This window comes from Capra hircus, chromosome 25 (genome assembly GCF_001704415.2).
Source record: "Capra hircus breed San Clemente chromosome 25, ASM170441v1, whole genome shotgun sequence".
NCBI lineage: Eukaryota > Metazoa > Chordata > Mammalia > Artiodactyla > Bovidae > Capra > Capra hircus.
In genome coordinates, this window is record NC_030832.1 from 3,830,717 (window position 1) to 3,850,291 (window position 19,575).

General features: G+C 46.9%; 2 protein-coding genes across 4 annotated transcripts in view; one reads left to right on the forward strand and one right to left on the reverse strand.

The window, feature by feature from the left end:
• The window catches only part of GLYR1 (glyoxylate reductase 1 homolog), a 31,571-nt gene extending 28,324 nt beyond the window's left edge, over positions 1–3,247 (reverse strand). The window contains exons 1-3 of the mRNA XM_018040143.1: positions 3,142–3,247; positions 2,040–2,076; positions 1,025–1,104 (exon numbers count right to left, since the gene is read on the reverse strand). Of these exons, the coding sequence (XP_017895632.1) occupies positions 1,025–1,104; positions 2,040–2,076; positions 3,142–3,179 (155 nt within the window). The 5' untranslated portion in view covers positions 3,180–3,247. The remainder of the gene's footprint in view (positions 1–1,024; positions 1,105–2,039; positions 2,077–3,141) is intronic.
• Positions 3,997–19,575, forward strand: part of UBN1 (ubinuclein 1) — a 31,713-nt gene continuing 16,134 nt past the window's right edge. For 2 of the 3 annotated variants that reach the window (XM_018040146.1, XM_005697491.3), the window contains exons 1-7: positions 3,998–4,127; positions 7,352–7,639; positions 10,552–10,638; positions 11,201–11,296; positions 11,653–11,787; positions 12,476–12,579; positions 13,238–13,676. In XM_018040146.1, the coding sequence (XP_017895635.1) occupies positions 7,391–7,639; positions 10,552–10,638; positions 11,201–11,296; positions 11,653–11,787; positions 12,476–12,579; positions 13,238–13,676 (1,110 nt within the window). In that variant the 5' untranslated portion in view covers positions 3,998–4,127; positions 7,352–7,390. Of the gene's footprint in view, positions 4,128–7,351; positions 7,640–10,551; positions 10,639–11,200; positions 11,297–11,652; positions 11,788–12,475; positions 12,580–13,237; positions 13,677–19,575 lie in introns of all 3 variants that reach the window. The other variant, XM_013974740.2, reaches the window with a different exon arrangement.

A 19,575-nucleotide genomic window follows, 5' to 3' on the forward strand; every position in this document is an offset into this window, starting at 1 on the left:
TTCTCTTTGGTGTCGGGCTGCACATCCAGCACTTGTTTTACGCATCTGATGATCTTTCTCGTGATGTGCATGGCATTAGCAGAACATCCCCTCTTCCAGACTGTCTCTGGCTCTCACAGCTCTGGGCCAGTGACTCCCTTGAAATATTGCCACCAAAAGGCTGCTAAGTTGGTTTGAGACAAACACTAGGGCTGGGTATGTTGGTATATGTGTGTATGGTGAATGCAGACATGCCATGTAAACTCTAAACCAGGATGAGCACTCTGACACAAAAACTTGCTAGTGAAGAGTAGCATTTATAAGAGATTTTCCTATGGAATATCATATATCACTTTCTACAAGCATACACTTTTCAAACCCAAAGCTACATTTTCCTGTAAGAACCACATATAAAACACAATTACTTAGAGAAATTAAACCATCTAGCTAGAACCAGGCAATCAACTTGATGGAGTGATGAGAAAGCTAACCAAGTCACTGGAAACACGAAAACACATTCCTCTCTTTGCTGCGATTTATTACATGGCCTATCAAAGAATCTCAAATTAACAGTCCTGATTTCAACTCTAGAACACATCTGGTTAAAAAGCTTTACTGTTACAATGCTAGATCAAATCATCTAGTTTTACAAGAACAAGGCTAAACAACTATTTTTATTAAGACAAAAGAAACTTTAGCTTTCACTGTATAACTCATGCCCGAACCACAATGATAAACAGCCATTAAGAAAACCAAACAAAAACAAAAGGATCTGCCTGGAGGGGAGAGGCGTTGAGTATGAGAGATGGGAAACCCTATCTCAATGAGGTGATCACATCTAGAAGGCATCGCCCTATTTTTCAACTGATGTCTGGGAGATAAGAATAACACCTTTTATTTAGGCAGAAACCAGAAGGATATGCCATTTTTATAGACCATGATAAGACTGAATTAGGAGACCGAATTAGAATATTCACAAAGCAGCTTCAACCCAGGGCAACTCCCAAACATAGGGAAAGTGAAACTCTTAGTGAGCACTACTCACTGATCTTCTGTTCCAAAAAACTTTACAAAGAAGCATTTCTTCCCACGTGGTTTCTTTAAGTCCTTGGGTGGGTTAACAATCTACAGGATGAAAGAGGAAAACAAAAAGTTTTTTTCCACAGTGATAAGTTGGTAAGAAAAAACATGAAATAAAAGAAATATGTCTTAAAAAACAAAACCAAACACAGGGCCTAGTTTATGTCCAAACCTGGTGCTTTTCTACTGAGATATGTGAAATGTGCAAATATTCCAAGAGTTCCCAACATCTACTATCATCTACAGTGTTCAGGAGATACAATATCTCTCTAGCTAAAATGACCCTGTTTTAAAAGTATTACTTCCTGCAACATGACCCTGTCATCAGCGAAGAAACATACGGGACACTCCTGAAAATTCTTTTGTACAAAAGAGTTGAGACAGGTGACAACAACAGTGACGAATAAATAAGGCACTGCAAATGCCATATTGCAAAGACACAGTCTAAAGACATTTCCTGGGCACCAAGCAAGAATATAAAAACAGAACATTTGGAAGGCTATGAAGGATCGCCTCATGCAAAATGTGGAATGCCAACTTCTGCAAAGATGCACTGGAGCAGCACATATGGTAAAATGGAAGAAAATTTAAACTTAGTCGGGACAAAAATACTTTGACTTTTCACTAACCTACATTTAGATTTTTTTTCTTCCCCGGAAGTTTATTTTCTTCTCCTTTTGTTCAATTTATGCAAAGCTATTCAAGTCATAATGGATTTTCAGGATTAAAAGACTTTTATCAAAAACCACTTCTGAGTCAAGAAATAATAATTCACTGCAGATTAAAAGATCTGGTTTATGTATACTGCCTTTTCTAAATAAACTGATACTAAAGAAAAAAAAGAAACACAAAAAACCAGTATGTTATTTAAATAAGCCCAGTTTAACTCAATGCTAGAGTCTGTGGGGAATTCCATCTTACATGATCCCCCTTCTCAAAGCCAACTTCAGACGTTCTTCCTTCAGTAGCAAGACACTCACCTTTCCCGGCCAAGGAGGATACCGGCCGAGTTTTCCCCTAGAGAAAACACAGAGAGTCAGCATTTGCTCTGGAAAAGCAATTCCAGCTCCTTCAACACACTCAACATGCAATTTATTTTTCCTAAACCTCCACCTTCACCCTCCACTGCCAGACTAAAAGCTGGCAACAAGGAATTCTTAAACGTGGCTTCCACAGCTGGGCCCAAGATGCCCAAATTCCTCAGAAACGCAATGCAAAAAAAAAAAAAAAAAAAAAAAAAATCGAAGACTTCGGTGCGCCAGGTATGTGCATCCTTCTGGTGACGAGGAATACAGAAAGACAAAACAAAACCACCAACAGCCGTTTGTCTAGAGCCTGCCCGTGACGTGACGGGGGTGGGGGGCAGCTCGCTCTGTAAACACAAGACTTCCCCTTCACAAAGTCTGGTTTAATTCACCAGCCTGGCTTTGACAAAACGCTAAGGGAAGCCCTTCCTCCGGGTCGAAGAGACGAGCTGCGCAGCTCGAGGGAGGCGGCTCCCGTCTCGGTCCGGGCGGGACACAGAAGCCGACAACGAGAGGCACCGGTCACTGCCAAGCCTTCGGTTGTAATGGAGAAGTGTTCCCTTCATTTCTTCAAAGCGCAGCGCCGGTAGTCAGCTTTCGACACCCCCGGGCCGAGCCGCCCGCACAGGTGGGTTCCGTCGCGCAACGCGGGTGTCGGAGGGCTTTACCCAGACGAGACGGCCCCGCGGGCTCCCCGGCTCTTCCTGGGAGCCCCCCAGCCCAGACCCCGGGGCGAGGAACCGGACGTCCGTGGAAGCCGCGCGGCGCCGGTCACTCTCCTCACAGTGGGCTGCCACGCGTCCGGGTCCGGAGCGCTGCTCTCCCTGGGCGGCCTCGGTGCTCGGAGCTGGGCCCACCGCGGCCACCCTCGGCCTCAGTCCCCCGGGGCCAGGCTGCCCCTTCCGCCCGGCTTCACTCCCCGCGCCGGCACCTCGTCTCGCCCTTTCTCCAAGACCTGGAGCGCGTAGAAAGGCCGCCTCGGGGCGGGCCACACACCCTACGCCCGGGGAGGCAGCTCCCCAGCGCACCGCTCTTGGCCCCGGCCGCCCGGACTCACCACACCAAATCGCCGAGCCGCAGACTCACAGCCGCCATCTTACCACCCAACCACCGCCGACGCACGGGCGGTCGGGAACATCAGCTCGCTCCGGCGCCGCCCATTGGAGTGAGGCGGGCCACGTGATAGAGGCCGGCCGTCCCCCCGGCCACGCCGCTGCTCTGACGTCACCGCGCCCGTCGGGGCTTATTGGCCGGCCGAGCGGCACGTGACCTGGGCGCCGCGGTCTCCGCGCGCCGGATCCCCGAGACTCCCGGCTCCTTTCCCCCTCCCTCCGGCTCGTGACAACGAAGCGTCGCGGTCCGAGGCGGCGGCGGCGGCGGCGGCGGCGGCGACGGTGCGGCCGGCGGAACGAGCGAGGGAGCCGGCCGTGCGGCCCGCCCCGCCCCCGGGCCCTGGCCTCCAGCGCCCGCCCCGACAGCGCTTCCGTTACGGCCGTTAGTCCGGCGCGGGCCCCGGGGCCGGCCGCGTCAGCGCGCCGGTAGCTGCCTTGACGGACTTTGGCGCGGCCTGGAAGCCAGCGCTCCGCCCGCGCCCGGGGCCCCGCGCCCGGCGGGCTCTGCATGGTCGCCCCCGCGGGGCGGACAGGTCTTTCGGGGCGCGCTCTCTAACGGCCGGCGTCTAGCGGGAGCCGCTCCGAGCCTGCTTCCGCGCTGCAAGTTCTCCCCGGGGCGCAGCGCTTCCCGCCGCGAGGTTCCGAGTTGCCCGGCCGACGTGGAACCGCCGTCTCTCCGCTTCCTCCTGGGCCGGCACAGCCGGCGATCCGCCCCCCCCTACCCCGCGCCCCCTCGCTCCGCTCACTACCCCGGGCGCGCGGGGACCCGGCCATGGGCCGCGGTGCGGGCCGGCCGCCCGCCGGGAGGCATGGCTCGGGGGCCGGCCGCTAGCGGCACCGCCGCCCGGGCTCTTGGGCCGGCATGAAGACGGCCGCGGGGGACACGAAAGCGACCCGCGGGGCCGTAGGCTGCGTCGCGCCGGGGACAAAGGTGCGTGTCTTTGTCGGGTCCGGGCTCTCATGTCAGTCTTGTAGTTTGACACTTTTGGGGGAAGTTGGGAGCAGGCTCTTTTTTGACAGCAGGAAGGCAAATGCTAAGGCGTCGTTTATCAGTGCGTTAAGATTAAGCCGTTCAATGGGGAAGTGGGGACAGCAGTTGAGCACAGCGTATGCCTACAAGTCAACAGCCCAGGTAGAAAATTAAAAAATTTTCAAGATCCCCAGTTCTAGTTGTAGAACCCAAAGAATTCAAGGCCCATGTTGACTTAACTTAGAACCGGACTTTTATTGAGCCATCCTATGCTCAAAAAAAAAGTGGCAGGTCTACACACTGACTCCCAAAGGTATTTGGTTATAAGAGGGGGGTTTTAGCGAACTCGCGGCCCGGTTTCTCTTTGCAGTCAGCTTCCCCTAAATACTAGTTTCAGGACAGCTAGTTTCAGGAGCTGTCATTCACTGTTAACTATCTCATGTTGTTTTAGAGACTAGACCGATCTTTTTTTAAGCATATTTAAGTTTCCAGGAAATAAGAAAATTAAACACATCTTCCTAGTTTAAGAACTCTTAATTTTTGAGGAATTAAAGGATACTTTTTAATGACTTAGTACAGTTTATGAATCGTACATCAGCATCACACTGGACCCTAAGGAAATTTGCGATAGAGCCGGGAACATAGTAATAAGTAAATGTATTGTCTAATATTATCTTGGTAGTTCTAGCCAATGCAATAAGACATGAAACAAAAATAGAACATTATTTTTCAGAAAGGAGGAGACAAAATTATTTCTGTGATAGGATAGGACAGCCTATTTTGAAAAACAGAGTTAAGGGAAGACCATTAAAATAGCTAGGAATTCATTGAAGAGACTAATTACAAAATTAGCATTCAATATTCGGTGGGTTTTTCTAAATTTCACCAATAATCATTTTGAAAATATGATTGAGAGGGTATATAGAAACAACAAAAAGTACCATTCCTTGGAATAATCTGAGATACAAAAGGAGGCTTGAATTTCTTGGATAACTTGGGTTGAGGTTTTTTAAGAGGGGTGCTTTCATTTGTAGAATACTTTGCTTTTATTTAGAATTAAGAGTCAACTCTTACAATTGAGTGTTTAAATACTTAAGCCTCTTAAGCTTTTTCATCAAATATTGTTTATAAATCTAAGAATGTATACATAAAAATAAACATTTTAGATTTTTTCAAATATTTGAAAAAAATTTGATTTTTGACAAAGTTTCAGTTAAAGCACTAGTTTAATAGATTCAGTTCAGTTCAGTCGCTCAGTCGTGTCCGACTCTGTGACCCCATGAACCGCAGCATGCCAGGTTGTCACCAACTCCTGGAGTTTACCCAAACTCATATCTATTGAGTCAGTGATGCCATCTAACCATCTCATCCTCTGTTGTCCCCTTTTTCTCCTGCCTTCAATCTTTCCCAACATTAGGGTCTTTTCAAATGAGTTAGCTCTTCACATTAGGTGGCTAAAATATCGGCATTTCAGCTTCAATATCAGTCCTTCTAGTGACCCAGGACTGATTTCCTTTAAGATGGACTGGTTGGATCTCCTTGCAGTTCAAGGGACTCTCTCAAGATTCTTCTCCAACACCACAGTTCAAGTTTAATAGATTAAATTCTCATAAACAATGAACTTTTAAAAAAATTAGATTTCTTTGAGTGTTTTAAACTGCATTTAAAGTTCTATATGTTTGTTCTCCCAAGTACCTAAAACTTCTAAAACAGTGAACTCGTAAACCTAAAGTTAAATCTTTCCAGGACTTAACTCTTGTAAGTCTAATAAACTTATAGATGTAAGTCAGGTCTTTTAAAAACAGACTTTCAATTTTATATTTTTCTAAGGATTTCAAATTAAAATAACAACCACGAGATGCATTTTTAACCATTAGATTGACTGAGGTCATACTATCTAAAATTTGGGCCAAGATAAGGTTACATTTTTAAATTACCTATTGGTCAGGCAGGGACCTAGTTACCACTTCTAAGTTGACCTTTCTGCATCCTCTCTTGGTTAATGTGCAGATTCTCTTCATATGGTGGGACTTTGCCTGCTTTTGTGAGTGGGTACTTTCATGTCTTCACCTTGAATTTGTTTCTATAATCCAGTGCATCACAGATGTCGTGGGAGCCCTTGAAGTTTCTTTTAGGGGAATTTTTTTGACATGTTAGTGCATGGTGGTTTTTTGCTGCCAAAAACCAACCTGTTTTGCTGCCAGTTGCTTTTCTTCCTAACTAGAATTATTTTAACTCTTCATTTTTAGATATGTTATTCCCTTAGCTGGTTTTATAGGTCACAGTCTTATGGTCACAAAGTGAATATTGCATGTGTGCACATACACATAATGTGTATGGATATTGTGTGCATGCTCAGTCGTTCTGACTCTGTGTGACCCCATGGACTGTGGCCTGCCAGGCTCCTCCTCCATGGGATTTTCCAGCTAAGGATACTGGAGTAGGCTGCCATTTCCTTCTCCAAGGGATCTTCCCCACTCAGGGATCAAACCGCATGTCTTTCGTCTCCTGCATTAGCAGGCAGATTCTTTACCAGTAGTGCCACTGGGGAAGCCCCTGGAAGGTCTTTGGCCTGTGATATTTTGTCACTTTGCTGAGGCCCAAGTCTGGGTAGTGACAGACTGGTATGAGGAAGTGAGTCCAGCCACACTGCTCTTGAGACAGTGGTCTTAAACTTATCCTGGGGCGGGCAGAGCTTCTATGAACTGATGAAAACTTTGTGAAGAATGGCCCTACATAAAAGTAAACTGCTGGTGCTGAAAGCAAAGAGGTTTTAAGAAGGAGATTATTCTAAGTCCAGAGTTTTAAAAAAAGTATATTGGATAAATTAAATGAAAACCAATTTTCTCTACGTTCCTTTGCAATTCTGAGGATTCTTTAAGGCTGTATCAGCATGGGTTCTCTAGTGTCAAGGATCTAGTGAATATGCATTGGACAGAAAGACTGGAAGTATGCTAAATTGTCTGAGTATAGGATTTGGGATGCTTTTCATATCTATATGAAGTTTTTTATATTTAAAGTAAATAATATTTAGGCAGAAAAAAGCAGTAAATGGTAATTAAGATAAATTTAACGATGATTCTTGACAGTGAATTTTTTTTTTTTAATTTGTAAAACTAAACACGAAAAAAATCACCATTTTTATTGTCTTGGTTTGACCTGGCTCTTGTTTTCAATATTAACAGAAGCCATGCAGTGACACCCGCTAAGACTTGTTGGTAGCCATGTCGGAGCCCCACAGGGTCCAGTTCACCTCTCTCCCAGGTTCTTTGAATCCTGCGTTTTTGAAGAAATCCCGAAAAGAGGAAGTTGGGGGAGCAGAGCAGCATCAGGACTCGGAGCCGGCTGCGGCCGCTGTTCGGATCACACTCACCCTCTTTGAGCCGGATCACAAACGTTGCCCAGAGTTCTTCTACCCAGAGCTGGTGAAGAACTTACGAGGGAAGGTGAAAGGACTTCAGCCCACAGACAAGGTAAACCGTCATCCCCAGCGCACTCTGCGGATCTGATGCTCAGGGTAGTGTGTGCTGGAAGGGTTCCAGAGGGCGGAAGCAGCGTACAGAGGCTTGGCCTCCCCCTCAAAGCAAGCTCGTGGTCTGCCAGTTTTGCCTCTGGAGGGAAGGGTTAGAATTCTTTCTAGAACCATTTTCCTTATTTATGCTAGAGAAAATGTATGGTCACATCCAAGGCTAATTTGTATTATGGCTAATTAATATGAATAAACACCAGATTTTTTCATGCCAAGGCTATAAGTGTTGCATCTTAGTGTGACTAGCCCCTGCCTTTTCCAGAGCTGGAATTTCATGCTGGGCATTTCTCTTTTCCAAGGGAATCTCATTGTGTCTAATACAAGGGCAGACAAAGACACAGACTGCTCTGCTCTTCTAGGCACAGTAATATTCTGGATAGTTTCTTTACTTGGATGGATAGAAACCTATTTTTGTGGGTTTTGTTTTTGTTGGGATTGTTGAAGTTTTTTTTCCCCCTGCCAGAAATGGGCAGCCTTTATGGCTTTTGATAATCAGCTTGATTTCTTAAAATGTTTTTTAAATGATCTGTTTATTTTCCTGGCAGACTTGTGTTACGTTTTTAGTATGCAATGTTGCAAACATGTACAGTGTGGAGAGAATAATATAATAAACCCCCATGTGCCCGTTACCCAGCTTCAGTTATTACTGATGTTTTGGCAATTCATTAACATTGCACAATTTTTTATAAACTTTTAAACTGAATTATGTGCATAATGAAAGCTCACATGTGATAAATGCACAACCTGATGGACTGTCCACGAACACCCCGTAACCTGCACCTAGATTACAAAATACAACATTTGGGGGCCAACAGAAGCCCTCCTTCTTCCTTCCCCAGATATTGCCTCAGCCCTCAAGGGTGACAGCTGTCCTGATTTCTGATAGTTGAGATCAGCTTTGCATTTTCTGTTTTTCATGTCAGTGGAACCATGCAGTTTGAGTAGAAGCTGGGTCAGGAGCATTTATTGTAAGCACCTGCTGTAAGCCTGTGTGCTCTGCCAGCCTCTGTGGGAAAGGTGTGCAGAGTCCTGTGCTGGCAACATTCCAGTCTCTAGACTGGCTCCAGGGACATGGGGGTTGGGCTGGCATGGCTCACAGTGTCTGTCTGGGGTTGAAGAAATCATGCAGGTGCCTGACTCCTCTGGGCCATGTTCCTTCCATCTGATCCATGGTTGTGCTCTTTGGGGTGCCTTTGGTCCGCAGGACTATCCACTTTTTTTAGATAAAAATGTGTTTCCTTAATAAAGATCTGATTGATTGAATGAAAGCCATTTCAGTCTGTGCCAGGTTGTATGAGGGCCAGTGGGTAGGCTGAGAAAAAGTAATTTCACATCCATTCATCAACTCTTCTCCAAAGTAGGAACAGTATCCTCTTCCTTGAGAGGAAGAGAAAGTAGCAGGAATTGGTTATTTATTTATGGACTCAAACTAAATCAGTAGGTCAACTGAGATTAGAACTCCAGTGCTCTGATTTCACCTTTGTGGGGTTCAGATGCCCTCCTCAACTGCAGAAAAATGCTTGGGTCTTACACAGAGAACTTCGGATCCAATTTGAGGGGATTCACTTCTGGCATCAGGTTCAGAACTCCTAAATTACCCTGTCTACTCTGCAGTGTTCAAAGCACAATGTAATCTGACACATTTATATATTAACTCACTTAGCACGTGTGTCTTAGAATGTGAAGGCACTGTGCTTAGAATGCTGAGGACTGAGTGAAGGTGGGGAGGCTGCTGTCCCAACCTCAAAGGAACTTTGCACTCTTGTAGATGTTTTAGGAGAATTACACCCACACAAGTAACAGGAGTCACAGTGTGGTAATTGTTAAGTCTGGTGCGAATACAGCCCCTGGAGGGCTTGGACAGAAAGGAGCTTACATTCCAGATGCTGTGTTTAGACAGAGGCAGACCTTCATGCATTCAGGAAATAGTGGATGACTGCTGCTTGCAGGGCATTAAGAAGTGGACATTAAATCCAGTGCTGCTCCAGACGAGCGGGGTTTTTTAAAATTAGTTGAACCACTTAGGTTATATGTGATCATTGTAGAAGAAGGAAAAGTCCAGCCTTGGTGTTTTTTTAAGACTCCAAAGTCTTAAGTGTATTTGATACGGAAGTCTTTTATTAAAATTAAGATTCCTTGTCATGGAAGCTTAAGGTCCAACTCTGGAAAATTTGAGAAAAAATAGAAAGGTTTATGCAGTATAAACTTTGGAAAACTACTTGAAAATATCTGGAGATAGTATTGAGATTGGGAGGGAAGGGAGATTATTGATCCTTCAAGATAGGCTTCCAAGGAAAAGGAATGGCACGAACTTGGGTTTGACTATTGATAGCACTGAGAGAAGAATAAGTTCATAGCACTCTTCTAACCAGTAAGGTTGAACAGCTGTCAGGAGCTTGTTCTGTGCTCAGTGGGTTCTTAGCCTTTCTGAGCCAGTGGCTGCTTTGCAAGTCTGGTTGAAGCCTTTGGACCTTTTCTTAGAATAATGTTTTTAAATGCATAAAATAATTTTTAGTATTACAAAGGAAACCAGTTATATTGGAACACAGTCTTACGCGGGGGTGAGCATCCCCTGACTACACTGCCTTTGCCATATTTGGAGCACTATAGGACCTAGTACTTCAGTGGGTGATTGTAGATATTTAATCAAGTTCTGTTGAGCCTCATGAATGGAAATTTTACTTTCAAACAAGTAAGGTAAACATGGATGGGAAGGTGATATGTATTTCCCTTGTCTTTTCTGAAAAAGCTGTTTTTATTATATCGTTTATCAGTGTGGAGTCAATGAAGGTACAATGAATAGCTTTGTGGGAACGTTTTTGTGAATCTTGTTTCTGTGGAATGGTCTCTTTACAGAAGAAAGATCTCTTGGATCCTTTCAATGATGAAGAAAAGGAAAGGCATAAAGTGGAGGCCCTGGCTAGGAAATTTGAAGAAAAATATGTAAGATTTCTCTCTTGGGCAACAGAACAACCTTGTTGGGTGGGAGAGGTTTTCAGACATTTTCATACTCCTTTAGTGGTTTATCCAGTCAACACTAGTGTGACACGAGTGTAGAGCTTGGGGAGAACAGAATGAAGTGATTAAATGCAGTAAGGTACAGAAAGTGCGTATGGCAGGAACTCGTGTGCAGCTAAATGGATGAATAAACATAAAGAGGGTTTTACCCGTAGAATTTATCCTGAGAATAAGTGTTTTGATGCAAGGCATATGAGACCATTTAGTTCTTTCTTCAGGCTTAGGCCACTGTATGCATTTGCAAATCTCCTATTTTGAAAGGTCTTCAGGGAACAAGGTTTTGGGGGATGTGTGTAAGAGACTGGTCCAGTGTTTTATAACCTTTAGTCATTAGCTTTTGGAGTTCAAGGCAACAATTAATTCTGTGTATTAAAAACAAAAAAGTCCTGTGACCCTGGGCCTAAAAATTTGTTTAAAGTTTAGATCTTGTGTTGTATGTTCCTATCACAAGTATAAAAACAAGCATGTGATCTATTTTAAATTTTAGGGTGGAAAGAAACGTAGAAAAGACCGAATCCAGGACTTGATTGATATGGGTTATGGTTATGACGAGTCTGATTCCTTCATTGATAACTCTGAGGCGGTGAGTACTTAATAAAACCACTGAAACCACCAGAAGTGCGTCACCCAGGCCCCTACTGACAGTGCCTGGAGCTGGGGGTGGAGGCAGTGGGTGTGCCCTTTCAGTGGAAAGAGCTGCTCTGAAGGGACCGGAAGTGACACCTTGATCTGGGCCTTGGTTCCCTCTCCGAATATGGTGATCAGATCTGTGCAAAACACCTCCTAACTTGGACATTGGTGACTGACCTGAAGCATACCTTAGTGCTGTCTGAAATGTGACAGAGGAACAGAGTCACATCTGTTCTGTCAAGATGCACTCTGCACCTGTGGACGTAGCACAGACTTTGGAGCTGACCCAAGTTTGTTTTCCCCCTTCAGTATGATGAGCTTGTTCCTGCTTCTTTGACTACGAAGTATGGAGGATTTTACATTAACTCGGGAACCCTGCAGTTTAGACAAGCGTCAGAATCTGAGGATGACTTCATTAAGGAAAAGAAGAAAAAATCTCCCAAGGTTAGAACATTGCTCGCTTTTGGACTTCAGAAGTGCTTTTTGACGTGACTTTATGAGATCAGTAGGTGACTTGCCTGAATCTGTGCGGTTTAGGATGGCTCAGGAGAGTGGCGGAGAGGCATCAGCTGTGCCGAGGTTGGCGGCTCCCTTCACACACGTGTGCCGTGACCCTGGAGGCTCCGTCATTGTGTCCGTGCCTGTGTCCCAGCAGGCTCGGCGGGGACTCGCTCCTCGAGGTGGCCCCAGGGCGGGGACGAGGGCAGTGACGGGTGTGGAGTGAGGGACGTGTGCACCAGCTTACTCTATCTCATCTGTGGACATTAGAGGACTTCACCCCAACGAAAATGAGTTAGCCCTAAGATAAGCTTATTTTGAAAGCTATCTATGACTGCCTGGGTGTTTAAAATGCGAGGTAGGCCCCCACACAGCTCATTTTAAAACAGAAATGGTTCAGGCTGCAGAAGGGCTTCTGTTGCCTCTGGCCCAGGTTTCCTAGGAGCCGCTGTCAGTGGGAATGTTGTCCTGACCTGCAGGTCTGTGGTCCAAGGACTGAGCTGAAATCCTGTGTTCGTGGAGGAAGTAAGACAGCTCTCAGGATGTAGCCTGGGCGGAGAAGGCCAGTGCTGCGTGGTGCACTTGCTCCCAGAGCTAGGGAGCCGTGTAACTGTGCCTTGTCTTTAATTCTCAGAAGCGGAAGTTGAAGGAAGGTGGTGAGAAGATAAAGAAGAAGAAAAAAGATGACACTTATGACAAGGAGAAGAAATCGAAAAAGTCCAAGTTTTCCAAAGCCGGGTGAGAGGCAGCAGCTTCTTTGCTAGGAGGACTCGGCACCGTCAGGGCTGCCGGGCCGCGCACCCACCTCCTCACAGCCTCGCGGGGCCGCGGGCCGCACGGTGCCACACGGCCTTGTCGGGGCCCTCACGTCTGTGTGTCGGGCATCAGAGTGCGCTCTGTCCCGCGTCAGTGTTGGCGGGTCTCTCTGTCACTGTGTGGCTGCTGCCGTTCCTGTTCTCCTGAGCACCCTCCTTTGCCCCTGGTCTCCTCTGTCTTTGTCCCCTTTGTCTTCTCCAGTCCTGCTTCCTCAGCCTCACTCAGTCTCACCCCAGCTGCCCTCCAAGTTGCTGCTGCTCCTGCTTTCTCCCTTTAAATGTCTTTCTTGCCCCTCCTGTATTTCCAACCTTTTGTTTCAGCCTGGCAGTGGTTTTAAAAAACCCATCGGATGTTTAGCATTTTGTGTTACTGTTTTGCTAACCTGTATTCAGTCTCAAGCTTCGGTCCCAGCAAGGAGGAGCTCCATGTGCCAAGAGGAGGGAGGAGGAGTGACGGGGTGGACTTGTGGCTGAGGTTCCCGGAGACCTTTGTGCTGGGAGTGGGGCTAAAGCCCCTCTGGAAATTTCCCTCGCGAGGGGTCCTGCAATCTTAGTAACCGACTTCTCTCTTTTACTTGCAGCTTTACAGCCCTCAATGCCAGTAAGGAGAAGAAGAAAAAGAAGTATTCTGGGGCTTTGAGTGTTAAAGAGATGCTGAAGAAATTCCAAAAGGAGAAAGAGGCTCAGAGAAAGAGGGACGAAGAGCATAAGCCCATAGCAGTGTCATCAGCAGAAGCTCAGGGCTTGCGGGAATTGGAAGGCGCCTCCGACCCTTTGCTCTCGCTCTTCGGCTCTGCCTCTGACAATGACTTGCTGCAGGCGGCCACCGCCATGGACTCGCTGACGGATTTGGACTTGGAGCAGCTGCTCAGTGAGTCTCCAGAAGGAAGCCCCTTCCGCGATATGGATGATGAAAGCGATTCCCTTGGGGTGGGACTGGACCAGGAATTCAGGCAGCCCTCTTCCCTTCCCGAAGGCCTGCCTGCACCCCTGGAGAAGCGCGTTAAGGAGCTGGCTCAGGTATGGTGACATGGAGTGGCTGGGCTCTCCTGGAAGCGATTGGGCGGATCGTTGCTGGTCCCGAACCATTTGCAGCTCATGGCCCAGAGCAACCCTTAGTCAGTGGGCGCTCCTAGTGTCTGCTTTTCCAGGCTTTCTTCTCACCCCAAGCAAGGGCACAGGGTCAGCTCTGCCTGTCCTTTCGTGATTCCTTCACGTCTGGAAAATTTACTTCTGGAGAGATTTTTCTCTCCTTTGTGCCTGTCAGAGTATCTTTCCTTTTGTGTGACATATATTCATGTTGGCAGTAGGCAGCTGAGGTAGAGATCCATCTCTTTAGTAATCTTCTGGAGGTTTTGAACATTCATAGAAGTTTGCACACGTGTTGGGCGTGGGGCATATGCTTAGTTGCCACTGGGTTTAGTGTTAGGTAGTGATTATAGGAATCTGGAATGGTGATAAGTAAGAAGGGCTGAACCATAAGTGCTGTCCAACAGCCCCGCGTTAAAAGCAGTAACGGTCTTTGGAAAATAGCAGACATTCCTCCTGTTTTCCCCCTGGGGATGGGGAGTTGATCTAGTACTAGAGCACTAAAGACTGTAAATTCCGTGGTCCATGAATACTCTTGCTAAGCCAAGCACGGGTCATTAGTTATAGTGTATTTCAGTTAAAATACCATTTCGCCTTGGACATCCTGACTGTGACAGCCCTGGGGGCACTTATACTCCATAGCTTAGGTTTCAAACCAGTGACTCTCAGTGTTTCAGAATCTCTGTTGTGTATACTAGTCCTCATATACACTAGGACCAGGGCAGGATAAAATGTTAACCACTTCTGCAAATGATTTTCTCACTTGCAAAAAATACTTGATCAAGGCATGTGAAATAATTCAGACGTCTTATTCAGAGCTCTGTTCATCCTTGTGGAATGAGCACAGTGTTGTTTGAATGTACCCATTTAAATGAATTATGGCCTGTCAGGATTCAGGGTCTGTCTTAACAGGATGTTAAGGTAGAAGTAGTTAAATCTGAACTTGGTGTGTATGAGCTTATTGTCCTGTGCTTGCTCTCGGAATATATGTTAAAAAAAAATATTAGCCCTTCTTTTCAGTCTTGTGGTTTGTAATCAGATTATCCTGTAGCTTCTGAAAGCCTTGAGTCAAGTCAGATGTGTGTGGCAGAGGCCAGTCATTCCTTAGAGGAAAGTTAAAGTGGCTCTGGATGCGCCCCTGCTGCCAGTGCAGGGGGTGTCCTAGTCTGATAACTGAGACTCAGTATTACATTTTCTTGGGAAGGATGGACAAGTCTGGTGGAAACAAAGCGGCTCCATGTGGAACAGCGTTGGGTCGTGATCTGAGAAAACCTTACTCTGTGGAGCCCATCAGGTGGATGCCGAGCAGGCTCTCCTTCCTCGGGAATTGCCGAGTCTCGGTCGTCTTTCAGGCGTGATGCAGGCAAGTCAGGAGCCTGTAGGTAAGGTAGGCTCAGGTCCTGGTGAGGAGGTGGTGACTGTACGTCACTCTACTGGCTTGAACATATATTCACGTGTGAAACTGTTACTTCAGCCAATCACCTGGCCCTTCAATGGCAGCATTAGGAAACTTGGGAAATTGGGAAAATCCTGCCCCTCTGAAAACTATTTTCAACTCACTCTCTTTTCTAGCCTCTGTGTATATGTTTTTATGCAGTTGTAACTATAGTTGTGAATAATTGTTTTCCGCTCTTTTCACTTAATAAATATTATTATAAAGCCCTCATTATTTTTAATGATCGCGTGAACAAGAAGGCTTATTTTAGAAAGTGACTTAATGCCACTGTGAAGGCTCCTGGCGCTGGGGGCACTTGGCGCCGCCTGCACGTGTGCCCAGGCGCCCTGTCCCCGGGCCCTGCTGTGCGAGTCTGCTGGCAGAGGTTCCTCCCAGGGAAGACGCCTATGTACACGTGACTTTCAAAAGTCACGTGGGGATCTTTGGATCATTAATAAGAAGCCTCGTCCTAGATCTTGAACTGGACATGATTTTTTTTTAATTTAAATTAAACTTGATGTATATAACTAACATTGGCAGTGTTTATGTTTCTCACTTTATTTTTCACTCCCTTCTTTTTCTTTTTTTTCTCCTCGCTTTGTTTTTGTGATGCTGTGTTGAGATTTTAAATCTTGGCCCTAGGGGGTACATGTATCAGTTTCTACTGTGTCTAAACCCACCCTACCCCACCCCACACATGTTGTGGCTCTCGGGGCTGCCTTCAGCTGGTGAGATAGCTGGGCCTTGGGATAGCTAGGACAACAGGGCCTCTCCCGTCTCATTCTGGGCAGGACAGTCTCGGGGTGGTATCTCGAGGGTGAAGGTGGAAGCCAGAAGACCCTCATGCTCTAGCCTTCGAGGTGGTGTGCACCTCTGCTACCCCGTGTTGGGAAAGTAAGTTACCAGCTAGCGGCCCCCTCCCATGGGGACGCCCCGTCCCGGGATGGGAAGAGTCCGTGGTCCTGTTTGCAGTCCCCCATGGTGCTGAAGCAGATTCTAACGTGATGTGCATCAGTCTCCCAGGGAAAAATGTTTTGCAGTTGGAAGCAAAAATAAGATTTGTCTTCTAACTAGGTGTTATTCTTAAAACTTCAAAAAATATATTTGAAAGTGTCCATGTGTGAAGGAGAGATTCTGAGAGGGAGTGCTCCAGCGCTGTGAGCCCACTTTCCGCTTTCTGCTCCCCTCTGCTGTGCCTGTTCACGGGCCCCAGGGAGCTCATGGTTTGACCTGAAGGCCTTGCCCCTGTCTGTCTTCTCCTAATATGCGTTGGTTGTGTCTTTTGTCTTGCTGGTTGGAAAGTTCAGGTAACGTTGCACCTTGATATGTAACTGTCTCGATAGAGTTTGGCAGCTACTCACCCTGCTCCGTGCAGATGACCCGTGTCTGTTTTCTCTTCATTCAAGCATAAAATGGAAAGGATAGTGATACTAAAAATAGAAAAGAAACGGAGACACATGTTGCCCACCCTTCTACCTGCTCGGTGCTTACCCTCCTGTACAATTAGAACCCTTGCATTGCAAAACTAGAGAGACACCGATTCGCAGAAAATAAGATAGGAAAAAACAACTTTGAGACCTCCCTCGTGGGTCCTGTGGTTAAGACTCTGTACTTGCAGTGCAGGGGGCACAGGTTTGACCCCTGGTCGGGGAGCTAAAATCCTGCACGCCTCTTGGTGCACCCTAAGAACAAACGAACTGCTTTGGTCTTTGTCAAGAAAATCATACCAGATTTCACTCTATTCGGCAAAAGCAGGTACAGTATATAAAGTTGTGATCTAGGTGCTGAAAGGCTAGAAGTGGCTCTTCTTAATAATGAATAAAGAGCTCATTAAAAGGCTCTTGGAACTATTGTAAATCAGCGTGATCTGGCTGTCTGGGTTTATTTCATTTCCTAGCTAATCTCGGAGTGATTGATTTAACTGATTCATACAACCGCCTCCGGCAAGGGTGTTTCTCATTAGGGTTGTGGGATCTCAGTTCTTCCTGGCAAACTATCAACTACATAGTCAGTGGCTCTTTTATTTAGATTTATTTAAAAATGCAGCCCTTGACTGCTTCAGCATAAAGCCAGATCCTCAGAGATACTGTTCTGCATGATTCAGAAGGCATCAGGAAAAAAAAAAAAAATTATATAGCCAGAAAGCTTCTGAAATGGCTGATATCTAAAAATTTGATTGGAGGGAATTCCCCTGCAGCTCAGTGGTTGGGACTCCTTGCTTTCACTGTCAGGGGCCTGGGTTCAGTCCCTGGTCAGGGAACTAGGATCCCACCAGCCGCACAGTGCGGCCAAAAACAAACAAAAATTGGAAGCCTGAGGTGTTGCTGGGTCTGACAAACAGGCATTTGAAGTGCATGTTAATTAGGTTTAATTAATCTAAAGGTGCTTCTGCATCTTACAGCTAGCAGTGTGCTCAGTCACGTCAGTCGAGTCTGACTCTGCGAGCCTGTGCACAGCACACATGGACTGTAGCCCGCCAGGCTCCTCTGTCCATCAGATTCTCCAGGCAAGAACACTGGAGTGGGTTGCTGTGCCCTCCTCCAGGGGATCTTCCTGACCCTGGGATCGAACCCATGTGTCTTACATCTCCTGCATTGGCAGATGGGTTCTTTACCCCTAGCGCCACCCGAGAAGCCCTGTAACCAGCAGTCTCTAAGTTGAGAGAATGACTCCATTTTGTTTTTTCTCAAACTGAAGTCACAATCCCAGTACATTAAAGGTGCCACAGGGGAATTCCAAACTCCCTGACAGCATAAAGCGTAACAGGTGACGCTAGTGTTGCCCTCTCTTCCTTTCCTCTCTGCCAGCCATCTCCGGCCTCTGCCCCTCCCCTAGCCGAGCTAAATAAATTTTTTCACATCCTCTGCAAGTTTTGTCTGGTACTGAGCTTTTCTTCCTCTTAGTTTTCATCCTTGCAGTGATAATCTGTTCATTTGTGTGTTCATTCATCGCCCACTCAGCTGACTTTTACTCAGTAGCTGTTAGGTGATGGGCCACTGTGGGAAACATGTTGATGAGTAAGATTCAGTTCACGTTCTCCACGAGCTTGTTGTACAGAGTGGTAGCCATGTAAACAACGGGCTGTGGGACAGAGCAGGGTGAAATAAGCTGTCATGATTGGGTGGCCAACAGGATGGTCCAGTGGACTGCCAAACTTAAGGAAGGGAAAGGGGCTCTTGAGGGCCCGTAGGGATAGGACTGGAAGCAGCAGGCTTGGCCAGCCTCTCGGGTGACGTGGCCTTCTGGTAAGCCAGGGCACAGGGCTGAGAACAGGCAACGTGTTGGATAACAGGGACACCTGGTATGTGCTGGGAGGTGGGGGCTGGAAAGGATGGTGAGGCCATGTCCTGGAGAACCCTGACTGCCAGGTGGAGGAGTTTGGGTTTGATTCTAGCCTCAGGAAGGCCTCCCGAAGCGCTCTAAAGAAAAGTGAGAGGATTTAAGAAGGGTGAGGTGCTGTTGTTAGAAGTAGGGACTTGGGAGGAAGAGCAGAAAGGAGTGGTTTAGATTTCGGACAACTTGATTTGTCTACTCCAGGGTCATTCATTCAGGGAGATAATTGATAGTTCTGGTCCAGAGCTGAGGATAGACGTTTAGGTTGTGTTTGTTATTTTGTGCATACGTGTTATTTTGAAGCTGAGGGGGAGACATTGTTGGGGGAAGAGGTCTCTCGATGGAACTTGGGAGCGCGCCTGCAGCTGAGAGCTAGTGGAGGAGACAGGATAGAGCTAGGCGGTCAGGACAGGACCCAGAGGATGTGGTGAGGGGAAGGCCTAAGGGGCTAGAGAAAGGTCGGTGTTCCCAAGGGTTGATCAGGACTGATCATTTCACTGTAGACAATCACCTCATTGTCTCTATTTATGATCAGTATTATGTGTCGAGCCTGACATTTTATTTTGCCTAAAGCCTTTGGACCAGTGAACTTCCTTGGTGGCTTAGACAGTAAAGAATCTGCCTGCGATGCAGGAGATGCTGGTTCGAACCCTGGGTCAGGAAGATCCCCTGGAGGAGGGAGTGGCAGCCCACTCCAGTATTCTTGCCTGGAGAATCCCATGGACAGAGGAGCCGGGTGGGCTGCAGTCCATGGGTCACAAAGAGTCGGACACGACTGAGCAGCTGACTTTGAACCAGGAACCTCTTGGGTGTGGGTCAGTGGTTCTTGATCCTCTATATGCTCGTCACCAGAGTGATTTTGGTGGGTCCTAATCCTGGGGCCTCTTTTAAGGAACACAGGCCTTCCCGGGAGATTCCGATGGGATGCGCCTAGGGTGCGGAAGGCCGCTAGGTGGATGTGGCCAAATAGAGAACCCCTGGTCCAGACCTTTGCGTGCTGCTTTCCTCTCTTGTGCTTTTGGTGGCTTGGCTGCCTCCTGTGATTGCTTCAGGGGTCTCCAG